The sequence below is a fragment of the Notamacropus eugenii genome, chromosome 2, assembly GCF_028372415.1.
Source record: "Notamacropus eugenii isolate mMacEug1 chromosome 2, mMacEug1.pri_v2, whole genome shotgun sequence".
Lineage (NCBI taxonomy): Eukaryota > Metazoa > Chordata > Mammalia > Diprotodontia > Macropodidae > Notamacropus > Notamacropus eugenii.
The window spans coordinates 345,326,248-345,338,993 of record NC_092873.1 but is presented as its reverse complement, the minus strand read 5'-3'; the positions used below and the strand labels follow the sequence as shown (position 1 = coordinate 345,338,993).

Below are 12,746 nucleotides of genomic sequence, written 5' to 3'. Positions count from 1 at the left end.
CTGTTTGTGAAAATTTAGATAACACAGAAACATAGATGCCAATCCTAGCCTCTTCCTTGGGACCTTTGCTTGTAACAAGCCTTGAAATGGGAGCTTTCCCTTAAGAGTCATTTATATTAATGCCACTGATGACCATTTAGTTACTAGGCATTTGCCATGCATTTATGGGATTACCATTGGCTTTTCAACTACAGTGTAGATTGTCAAGGACAGCTGGGTGGTGTCATCATGCACAGAGCACTGGGCCTGGAGTCAGGAAGACTCTGAGTTCAAATCTGGATTCAGACACTTACTAGTTGTATGACCCTGGGCAAGTCACTTCACCCCATTTGACTCGGTTTCCTCATTTGTAAAATGAGCTGGGGGAGGAAATGACAAGGCACTCCAGTATCTTTGCCAAGAAAACCCCAAATAGGGTCACAGAATTTCAAACAACTGAACAACAACAACGGTTACCCAGATGTTGGAACAACCAAGTCTAATTATCCAGAAACAGACTCAGCATCTCTTATTAAGTGATAGACACACCTCTGAAACAATTACCAAAATGATGATGCTGTATTATACATCATTGACCTTTCTACTTACCCTTTCTCTTGCCAATCGATTATAGTTTAGTCTCATGAGTTCAGTAAACCTCTGTTCATAAAGGTGAAGCAGAAGGACCAGGTACAGACCTGAGTTCATCAGCTCATTCTGCGCCTAAAAATAAAATGGAGAATTATTAAATTGATCTTAAATGTTAATCAATAAAATAAACACTGGGTAAGCACCTACTACGTGCTGGGCACTATACTAAGTTCTGGGGATAAAAAAAGAGGCAAGAGACAGTCCCTGCCCTCAAGGAACTTACAACTTAACGGGGGAAACAACAAACAAAGGAATATATAGAAAGCAAGCTCTATACAGGATAAACTGGAAATAATTAACAGAAGGCAGGCACTAGAATTAAGGAGGGTTGGGGAAAGCTGTTGTACGAAGTTGTAGGAGGTGCGATTTTATTTAGGACTTACAGGAAGCCAGGGAGGTCAGTAGTCAGAGCAGAGGAGGGAGAGCATTTCAGGCATGGAGAACAGCCAGAGAAAATGCCAGGAGCTTAGAGAGAGTGTCTTATTTGTGGAAGAGTAAGGAGGCCAGTGTCACTGAATCAAAGAGTACATGTTGGGGACTAAGGTGTAAGAAGACCTAAGGTATAAGGTAGGAGAGGGCTAGGTTATGAAGGACTTTGAAAGTCAAACAGAGCATTTTGTATTTTATCCTGGAGTCAATAGGAAGACACTGGCATTTACTGAGTGGGAAGGTGACAAGATCAGATTTATGCTTTAGGAAAATCACTTTAATAGCTGAATGGAGAATGGATTGGAGTGGGGAAAAACCTGAGGCAGGCAGACTCACCAGGAGGCTGTTAACAATAGTCCAGGTGTGAAGTGATGAGGGCCTGCCCTATAGTGATGGCAGCGTCAGAAGAGAGAAGGGTATGTATTTGAGAGATGTTACACAGGTAACATTGTCAGGTCTTGATAACAGATCAGATATGTGGGGGGTGAGAGATGGTAAGGAATCCAGAATGACTCCTAGATTGTGAGCCTGAGGGCCTGCCACAAGAGAGGGGAAGATTTAGGGGAAAGGATAGTGAGTTCCATTTTGGATATATCGAGTTTAGATGTCTACTGACCATCCATTTTGAGAAGTATGAAAGGTAGTTGGAGAGGTCAGAAGAGATCAGCAGAGAGACTGGGGCCAGTAAAAGGAGATCTGAGAATCATTAACATAGAGATGGTAATTAAATCCCTGAGAGCTGATGAGATCACCCAGTAAAGTAATACAGAGGGAGAAAAGAAGAGGGCCCAGGACAGAATCTCTGAGACACCTATGGCTTAGGGAGTGGTCTAGAGGAAGATCCAGTAGTGATGCTTATTGATTGGCTGACAGACTGAAATATATTATTGATCACTATAGGTAAGCGATGTGTGAGTAGCTCCTAATCATGGAGGGAACACAATTGGTGTGGATGTCAATAGAGAAAGACACCCCAACCTTGCAGGGTTATCCCCAGAAACCCTGCAGAGCAGATGTAGCAGCATGGCTCCTGGAGAGGGAGAGCCAGAGCATGCTCAATACACAAGAGCAGCTGTTAGGGGCCAGGCACATCCTATTTTTCTTCTGTGCCATTCATCCTTATCATCATCATCAACTGGTACTTAATAATCACCTACTATCAGGCACTAAGCGAAAACAGTCCCTGTTCTCAAGAAGCTTATAGTCTATTGGTGCAGATAAACATTTATATATACATAGGTATATTAAAACAGATACAGAAAATAGATATGTATGCTCATGCATGAGTGTCCATATGGGTTATCTAAATGCAAATTTGTGATCTGCAGGTGATTTGGATACATATTTCTAAAATATGGACCACTTCTATAGAGAGGAGGTGTAGGGGCCATACCTGTAGTGCCAGCAAGCTAGTTAGGGTGGCCTGGGGCAGGCAGGCCCCAAGAGTACTATGAGGCTGGGTATTCTTTTCTCCAAGAGGAACTAGAATTATCTCTATCTGCCTCTCTGAAATATATTTTTCTATGGGTATAATTCAGGGGTTCAGAAGGAAAGCTACTTTCACGGTTGCGCTTACAGGGAACAGTAGTCCTTAGCTTATACCCACCATCTTAGCACTTTGCTGCCATCAGTTACACAAAAGATCACATTAATTTCAAATAGTGAGTAAACCCACTTATCCAAGCAAAACAGCAATCAGAAATTAGAGGAATTATACACATTAGAACATACCAGGAAACATACAAGAGTGAATGAGCTCTTCTGCTAGGATCAAGATAAAATCTCATCTCAAACCAAGAGAAAGGCCCGAATCTTACCCAAGGGGAAATTTTCTCTCAACAAAGTCTCTATGGAGGCAAGATGAAAAGTCAGGCACATGTTTAAATTGCATTACTGCAATTTCCAAAGTCATTTTATCTCTCTCCTCTTTAAAGGGTTCTTTGTCCCTCAAGAGTCTCTGAAACCACAAGTTTCTCTCCTAAGAAGCTCTGGCACTAAATCTACCCCTTACACAGAAACACTGCATTGACTCAGTATTCTCTCCACCATTTAGGAGTCATGTCGCTTTCTGTATACCAGAAGCAAAACACCTCAGGCTTGGTTAGAAGACCAGTTACAGATGAAAGGTAATTTTCTGGAGGATGTAAGGGCAGATTCACTAACAGTTGAGGGGGATGCAGAAAAATTCTCACTCAGAAGACTCTTAAGCTGTTTTGGAGGAAAACAGGGATTCTAAGAGTCAATTTCAAGAATGACAGTCATCAGTAGAGGCGTGGAGATAGAGCTGGAATGCCATGTATGAGTAAGAGTAAAAAGGCCAGCTCAGTTTGACTGTAGTTTTACTGTATGAAGGGAGTAACATAAAGCTGGAAAGGTAATCTGGGCCAAATTATGAAGAGCTGTGAATGCCAAATGCAGAAGTTTATATTTGATACTGGAAGCAACAGGGAATCACTGGAGTTTACTCAGTAGTGAAAATCACTTCAGCATCTATGTGGAGGACTAAGTGGCCTGGAGAAAGACTTAAGGCAGGGAGACTTCCCTTCCACTAGTTCATAATCATTATATCCTAGAAGATGTGCCATAGAATCTACTTCCTCCAGAATACCTCTTTAGATTCAATGTAACCCACTCTGATGACTCATATCCCCCAAGCACTTAGGTGTTCATTTGACATTACAGTACCCTGTATATCAGGGGTTGCTTTGTAATTTTCTAATGTTAATGTATGCTAGATCAGGGCGTCTTAAACTTTTCCTACTCATGACCCTTTTTGCCCGAGAAAGTTTTACATAACCCCAGGTATGTAAAAATAGGTACACAAATCAAACATTTACTGATAATAAATTATAAAGAAATTTATTTTAAAACAATTCTTTGGTATACATATAATTTTACCATTTATTAAAGATGAAAGTAAATTTGCATACTAATAAGATGGATGTGCTTGTTTATTTTTACATAAAGAATTAAATCTTGGCAGAATGTTTGATATGTAGGATGGATGTATGTATATGTATCTTCAACATTTTTCAGAACTGATTGATATTTTGATTTTGTAATCATCAATGCTGTGTTCCAGGCTGCAGTGAAGTCACACAATGTAACACAGGCAAGCACTGCCAGAAACACCTCGCGTTCATTACACATTGGATTTTGAGTTAAGTTTTGGTCATTGCACATTCAGAAACTTTTTACTGTTTTCAAATTTTTACTGTTTTCAACCCCCCACATTCAGCTACATGACCCCATATGGGGTTTAAAAAGTGCTGTGCTAGATGATAAGCTCCTTGCAGGCAGGGACTATTATTTCTATCTTCTTCTTCTCTCTCTTTCCAATGAATCATGAGGGTGGCTAGGTGGTGCAGTGGATAGAGCACCAGTGCAGGAGTCAGGAGGACCTGAGTTCAAATCTTACCTCAGACACTTGACATTCACTAGCTGTGTGACCTTGAGCAAGTCACTTAACCCCAATTGCCTCATCCTGGGTCATCTCCAGTCATCCTGAGGAATATTAGGTCACTGGATTCAGATGGCTCAGGAGGAGAAGTGAGGCTGGTGACCTGCACAGCTCTCCCTCACCCAAAACAAAGTCAAGTGCAAGTCATGTCATTATTTCTCTGATGGCATGGTCTTCTTCGGCAATGAAGGGTGAACACACACAAAATGAATCACGACCTGCAGGTAACCAGGTCCTACCAACATGTGAGGGTTACGAGTACAGATCTGACAGCTGATGATTTATGTTATTTGAGGCCTGTGTTTTGAAGAGGCTCATTGACATCATCATCATCACTGACAGGTGATGAATTTTCAACAGCAGGCAATTCATGAGAACAGCTCAGAGAAGCTCTGATCTCTCTGACAGAGGGAGTATCCACACTGATGAAATCGCAGATCTTTGGAAGTCATGAAGTTTTTGGATAATTAGAATTCCTGAAGGTTGATTATCCACTGATAAGGACCCCAAAACCCCATAAAACATCTTCAATTCACTTCTCTCTAGGGAAGGAAAGCCAAATTTATTATTTATACTATTGCTACTTACTTAACAAGGACATTAGCAATGGACTCTTTTTCTTCCTTCAGGTTTAGTCTGTTTGGTTTAATTCCATTAATCACCGTCAAACTTGTTCACATTCCAAATTCCCAGGGTACCCCAGGTAGGCAGCCTTACAGAAGTAACCTAGTCCTGGGCAATTGGAGTTTCCAAGAAAGGACATGATCTTTCTTCTCTGGAGCCCTACAGAGACATCTTAACTTTGGGAGCCTCTTTGGAGCTCTCAGTGAGGCTTTGGTAATTGCAGGCTGGTCTACCTTGAGAAGAGTAATAGTGGGAGCAGGGCACCCTTCTCAAGAGAGAAAATAAACAGGCCCCTTTGTCCCCATAACAGCAATGTGCAAAGTACTAAGATCAAAACCATTCACCAGAAGGCAGGATTATTATAACTGGAGTCACACTACCTTAGAGAGCGATTACATTCTCTAAGAACCCTTGAGTAGAGTCAGCACTTTGAATCTCTTTCTGTTAGCTCATTTATGGAACAAAGTGGATATGCCTCCCTAATCTGGGAGATACAGGACTGTTCTGCTTCAGTGTTTCCATTCCCAAACAGAAGGAATGCATGAGTTCATACAGGATGCACAAAGATTACATGAAGAACACTCTTGGCCTGTTTTTCACCTCCTCCCCATGAGTGGTGAGCCAACAGAACCCCTGCCACCCTTTCCCAGTCTGTCCTCTCTCTCTCTCTCTCTCTCTCTCTCTCTCTCTCTCTCTCTCTCTCTCTCTTTCTCTCTCTCTCTCTCCCTCTCTCCATTAGGTTGGAGAGCGAGCTCAAACATAGGTCTACTCTACATCCACAATAAATAATTGTTCCAGGACAAAATTATGTCAGAAATATTGAGGTGCATAATGAGGGATCACCTTTCTTTTCCCTCACAGTTAGTAGTAAGCCTAAAATTCTGCCTGGGGAGCTGGCTCATCAAAGTCCACATCCCTGGCAGAGCTCAGTGTCTTCAAAGCATTTGCCTTGTGAGCAAAATGTGACCCTGCCTTGAGATGGAAGACTACCTCAGTCTTAGTGGTGACAGAATTCACAAAACATTTCAGGAGATGCTAATGGCTTTCCCATCGCTTATTGCTCTTTTATGCCCTTTTAAGTGGAGATTAAAATCCTCCAACCAGAATGAGCTTGGGAAAAAAAATGTATCTTTGCCTAAAGGGAAGAGGCAGGGGGTTGGACTTGGTCTGTTTTATCTTTTCCAGATAACCAAGTCTTGTGGCAAGCTTTCTCTCCCCTTTAGCTATGACTTCCTGCTGTAGGCTGCCAGTGGCTTTCTTTCTAGACAGTCTCTTCACGAGTAAACCTTTATGCTCCTATATACTTTAAGGCATAATGGCAAATCAATCAGCTAGAAAATAACTTGTTAGTATCGGGTTTGTCAAAGCATTCAGGAAAATAATTTACTTTTATGACTCAATAAGGCCCGGAGGCATGCAGATGGGAAAATATCCAGTAATGTTTTCTGCAGATAGTTTGAAAAAGTCACTTCTAGAAGACTGTGTCTGTTCTCCAGTCTGTGGGAGGGAATCTGTCACACAGCACTATAAATCTGATTTGCTGAATTCTTTTATGGTAGCCCTTCATGTGTATTATGTATGAGTCTGCAAAGCCCTATTATTCTTGACAAAGGGGCTCTGTGGACCAATCAGAATATTAATTTGATATTCAGCTCTGAGTCATCTCTTCCAGCAAGCTCCAAGTTAGGGATGGGGGTTGTTATCTAAAAAAGTTCCCAAGTATTTGTTTTGCAATTGCAAAACGAGTTAGGCTGATTTTCTAGTTATTTGGGAAATATCGTTTCTGAGATCTATTCGCAGCCATCAGCCCCTCCATGCTGTTTACAGCCTTGACTATATCCATTCTGACTCTTTGTTCCCTCTGGAGAAGCAGGTTAAGAGGTTGGGAGAGGAGAAGTTGGAGACTAGTGATCAAAAGCTATTGAGAATACCTTTCTTGGAAAAGGTAATTTTAGCTTTTCTCTGCTTTTCTCTTGTAAATATATTTCCTTTGTAGCAGGATATATACAGAGCTGCCCTGTTTACTTCTAGTCAGCCATGTATGTTAGCTCAGCACTTGGGGCTCTTTGGGTAGAAGAGGCTTTCACCTAGTCATGAGCAACTTTATTGTGCATTTATGGACTTTCAAGTGCTTGAAAGATGATAAGGCAGTCAGTCCCTTTACTGCTATCTGTGCAGGAGGTGCTACTGACTTAGAGACTTCTTAAAAGTAAGGAAACTTTGCTGCCCCTCTTTCAGCCAACCAGCTCATCAACTGCTTCTGTATAGCAGTCTCAGCTAGATGAACTTGAACCCAGGTCTCTTGCTGCCTCCGCTGCATTGTGAAAGAACATCAGACTTGAGATGGAACTATCTAGGCTTGGAGGTAACTTTGTGAAGAGTATGAAAGACTCAGAGATCCTGAGTCCTCAGTAATGGTTAAACTTGTGGAGAAATACTAGGCAACTACTACCACACAGCTTGGGATAGATGATCATCATTAAGAGGACCCCTGAGCCTTGGATTGTCTTGCCACAAGACTTTGACAATGCAGAGCCAAGGTGAAATGGGACAATAGCTATTCAGTAAGCCTAATAATGGCTTGAAGTTTTGTTCATTAATGTTCACTAAACCTCAGCCTTCTGGCTGAGTAGTATTACGGTTGTTTGTTTAGCTTTTCAGCAAATTTTTCTATCAGTTTGTGCTTGTGAGAACTTTTTATGTTAAGCATTTCTTTTCTGTAGAATAAATACCTGTCTCACATGTGATTCATATTGTACACTAAATACCTTTCTACTCTCTGCTTTTGGAATAAATGAGATATGAGCACAAATTTAAGCTTTATGTAATTTTTCCCCTGGGGTTCTGGGGTATGTGTGTGTGTGTGTGTGTGTGTGTGTGTGTGTGTGTGTGTGTGTGTGTGTGTGTGTAAAGAATATGAAAAAAGGAACTTAATCTATTCTTATTAGAGTTTATTATTTATTATCTTATTAGAGCTCCTCAAGGGCTGAAGCCTATCATAACATAGGTAGGCCTAGGCCAGAGGGGCCTCTTATCAGAGAGAGGGTTCAGAGTCTCAACCTCCCTCATCTCAGCAGCTCTTATTAAATGCTACACATTTTTGTCAACATATTCACTTGAATTCATCATATCATCATACCACAAACCTCCCTATCCAAACTCTAAACACAATCCATCAGAAATAGTTTGACAACTTACGGGACTGTTGCTGCTGAGTCAGCAGTAATATCTGGCAGAAATATTTCCAGGTTTGGTGAGGGGAAGCATCAAAGGGATTTATACTTTGCTGAAGTGGACAAAAAAATCAGCTGCAAGACTCATAGTAATAACAATCAGGGACACTCTACTGCCCTCTCCCTCCTCCCCCCACTTTATTTATTTTTTTACAGTGGGTAACTGTGGCTATCAAATGTTCCATCACAGGGGGCGGGAAACAAGAGCATACATTGCAAAAATTTTAAAATGATACATGATCTAAAGTAAAAAGAGTTCAGGCTTAGGAGCCAGAGGAATTAGGGCCAGCTCTGTTATTAAGAAGCCATGTGACTTCAGGCAAAATAAGACATTGAAAAACTTGAGGCTATTCCTCCACAGCTCCCTCTCTTTCCCCCTTTCAGTTACCTGGGAACGCATGCCCCAGTGTCTCCTTTTTTTTCCAGTTTCAGAGCATGAGGTGACATTTCTCCTTGCCAAAGCTAACCCTTCTCTTTGCACCTTGATCTGTTCCCTTCTTATCTCCTGGCAGACTTCCTCTTCAATCATCCTCTGTCCCTAATTTTCAACTTCTCTTTAGCCACTGCTCCTTCCTTCCTATCTTCAAATATACACAGATCTCTCTCGTCCTTAAAAACCCTTCACTTGACCTGCCATCTCCAGACATCTTTCCTCCCTTTCACAGCCAAACTCCTAGAAAAAGCTATCTATATTTATTACCTTCAATTTCTTACCTCCCACTCATTTTTCAGGGCCTCATAATTTGGCTTCTGCCCCACTATTTGACTAAAACTGCTTTCTCCAAGGTCACCAATGATATCTTTTATTGATAAATCAACTGGCTTCATCCTTCTTGAACTCAGTTCTCATGTCTCTGCCTAGTTTGATATTGCTGCCCCTCCTTCTTTTGGATGCTCTGCTCAGCCACTCTTCCTACTCTTTGGACCGACCCTTTTCCCCCTCCTTTGCAGGATCATCATCCATTTCATGCCCTCTGTGCTTGAATACACCACAGAGTTTTGTCTCGGACCTCTCTTCTTTTTCTCTTGGAGATCTTATTAACTCCCATGAATTCAACCATAATCTTGATGCAAATGACTCCCAAAGCTACGTATGCAGCCCTCATTTCTCTCCCAGCACACAGTCTTATTCTTCAGAGGCCTGTCAAACATCTTTCTTGAGGTCCCGTGGGCATCTCAATCTGAACCTATTCCAAACAAGACTCATAATCATTTATCCTAAATTACCCATCTCCTCCTGATTTTCTTACTCCTGTTAAGGGCCCTACTATTCATCCAGTCACCAAAGTTGGCAACCTAGGGGTCATTTTACCTCTCCAATTTGCCTGTCATTTTAGAATCATGAACCATGATCTAATCAACTGTCACTGTTCCTCGGTGGGACATATCAATCTCCTCTCCATGGCCCCACTCATTATCACAGACCTCCCTGGACAATACTCTTGATAGTACTTGAGGAACATACATAAGGTATGTTGTTTCCCTCATTAGAATAGAGTCACTGAAGCCAAGGACCATCTTTACTTGTGTATTTTTATCTACAATACTTGGTACATAGTAAACCCTTAAAAGTTTCTTTTTTTTTCATTTATTCATTCATTCTCAAGGAGCTTATATTCTTTGGGGGAAAGAACATTTCATATCTAAATATATACTGGAAAAAAATTATATATATGTATAAGAAATATACATATATATCAAAAAATACAAGTTAGTGTGGAATCAAGCTAAGCCTACATTATTTTGTTGTGTTTCTAGAGAGAATGCTATCACTACAAAGGCCTGTAAGTATACTAGGTATTGCTAATATGAAGAAACTATGGTATAAATAGCAAACCTTGATTTTCCTTCCTAAAATAAGAAGATCAAGAAGAAGAAACTATGGGGGAATGTATTCCTAAGAGAAAAAATGATGTCTCCATAGTTAGAACAATGGAAACCACCTGTTCAACTTGTATTACTTTGTTCTTAGAAATCTTCCCATCACAACTTAGTTATTGTATCATATTCCCCATCAAGGTCATAACTTTATACTTCCCTCTACCAGCATTGTATCATATCTATTCATCTTCCATCTTTCTACCATCCCCAATTTATTATCTTTTCAACCCAGTTTTAAGACTATAAATTAGCCAGCTCTACTACACTTGGTTGAAGAACATGATATGAGACTCCATGGTTGGGGGATTTATTAAGAGAGAAATCAACTTCACAGTCAGTGGAGAAATTTCCTTCATAGCCAAGGAATTTTCAGAAAGTACTGCTACCAAGATTGCTAACCAGTTCATATTGAGTAGTTTGGGAGGGGTGGGGATGGAGAAAATGAAACACCTGTCCCTTTCCAAAGAATACTTTGGAAATGTCATCTATTTGCCCTTTTTATTTCCCCCAAATTTAGGCAGCATGAGCAAAAGTCCAACAATTGCCATGCCTTTACTCAGATTTCTGAAGGTATCATTGAGGGAAGACTTTCCATGAGATTTACTAGAGACCAAAAGCAATACTGTATCTGAGTCAGCATTAATATTATTAAAGAATTAATTCAGTACTCCGCATTTCCCCAGCTTAACCAAGCATTTTTATCACTTCTATACACAACTGGGGAACTGGACCATGAACTTAGAAAGACTTATATAAACTCATGCAAAATAAAGGAACAGAACCAGGAGAACAGAGAGCAAAGTAACAGCAATAGTGTGATGATGATCAACAGTGAGACGGGAGGCTACTCTGATCACAACAATGATCTAAGACAAATTCAAAGGACCCAGGATGAAAAATGCTATCTATCCACCTCCAGCAGGAGGACAGAGGAACTTTGAATGCAGATTAAAGCTGACTTTTAAAAACTTTCTTCATTTTTTTCTTGTTTGTGTGTGTGTGTGTATGTGTGTGTGTATTTTCTGGTACAATACAGCTAACATGGAAATGTTTTGCATGACTTCATATGTATACATGTATACAAAATTGATTGCTTTCTTAAGGAGGGAAGAGGGGTAGAAGGGAGGGAAGGAATTTAAAACTTAAAAATTTTAAAAATTAATGTTAAAATTTTTACATGTAATTGGGAAATAAATAAAAATATATTTTAAAAATAAACTCAATTTAAGTAAAAACCTTTCCTCCTAGTAACTATTGCTAGTTAGTGAAAGAGGAAATATTTTTTGAAAATTAATGTTTCATTTTTAGTGGGAAAAGTTCCAACTATCCTCTGGTGCCAGGCATCAGAATAAATGATTTGGTTGAATTCAATTGTTTGGCAAAATGAAGAAATTTTAGACAGTTCTAACTGTACTTACCTAAACATCTAAGGAGTTAGGCAAGGGAAAAAAAATTTAAATAAAATAAAACCTATTAAGGCCAATACACAGAGAGTATGCTAAATTGGAGGGATAGAAACACTGGAGAAAGGAAAACTAGAACTAGCAATATAAACACATGAAATTGGAATCAGAAAAATTTAATGGTAAAAAATTCAAAAAATAATGTGCTAAAAGGAAGTATGATAATAGGCATATAATGAGTAATACAGTAACATAATGAAGTGTGAATTGAAAGACTTTTGCAAGCTACAGAGACTGAGAAAACTGAATTTAAAAATTCATTTACATGCGTCTTCTTAATGATAACTGAGATAGGAGAACTTTGCTAAAAAGATAAATCCTCATTTCCAGTTAACGTATACTACAGCAAATACATCTATAGGGAACAGCGGAATCTGTAATGATCAAGAACACCAAAGAGAAACAGTAGTAAGTTGTTCATCTAGTACAGGACTACACAAGAAGTCAGCAAGAAGCCTGTGAGTGCCTAGAGAAGAAAAACTCATGAGAGGAGAGATGGAAGCCTCCCCTAAGTAGACAGCCTGAAGACTTTGGTCGCTCCGAGGGGTGATGGCCCAGAGGACCTGAAAACCAGCCCGATCTCCCAGCTCTAGAAGTCTGTTGTAGCAGAAACAATATCCTAATCCCTGTCCCATGAAAGTTAAGATGGTTTTTCCTCAAAAGGTACTGAGACTATCCTCAAGACTTAGTTGGCTCAGGGGACCAAAGGCATCACTTCCTGGTCACCCGAATATAAAGTAGCCACGAAGAGATCCAGGAACTCTCTCTGGTGCTTGACTGGTGGATCACAGTGGGCCAAGCAAAGTACCTTCTTTCCTGTGTTTGTTGATGATTCTTCTTCCACCATGGCTAAGTAAATTTCCTCTTGTTAACTGTTCAATGACCCACAAATGTCTCATTTTGTTCCAGTATTGAACCTAAACTCCCAGGTGATTGGCCCAGAATAATTGGTGATCTCGCAGAACTGGAACATAAAACCTTTGGGGATTGGCAGTGCAGAGGAAGGTGGGCCCAGATTAACCTTCA

At 40.2% G+C, this 12,746-nt stretch overlaps 1 protein-coding gene across 11 annotated transcripts in view; it reads right to left on the bottom strand.

Annotated features, from left to right (window-relative positions):
- The window catches only part of MARCHF10 (membrane associated ring-CH-type finger 10), a 204,559-nt gene that overhangs the window by 16,674 nt on the left and 175,139 nt on the right, over nucleotides 1–12,746 (bottom strand). For all 11 annotated transcript variants that reach the window (XM_072645887.1, XM_072645893.1, XM_072645890.1 and 8 more), the window contains one exon: nucleotides 589–702. In XM_072645887.1, coding sequence (XP_072501988.1) covers nucleotides 589–702 — 114 coding nt within the window. Of the gene's footprint in view, nucleotides 1–588; nucleotides 703–12,746 lie in introns of those variants that run through there.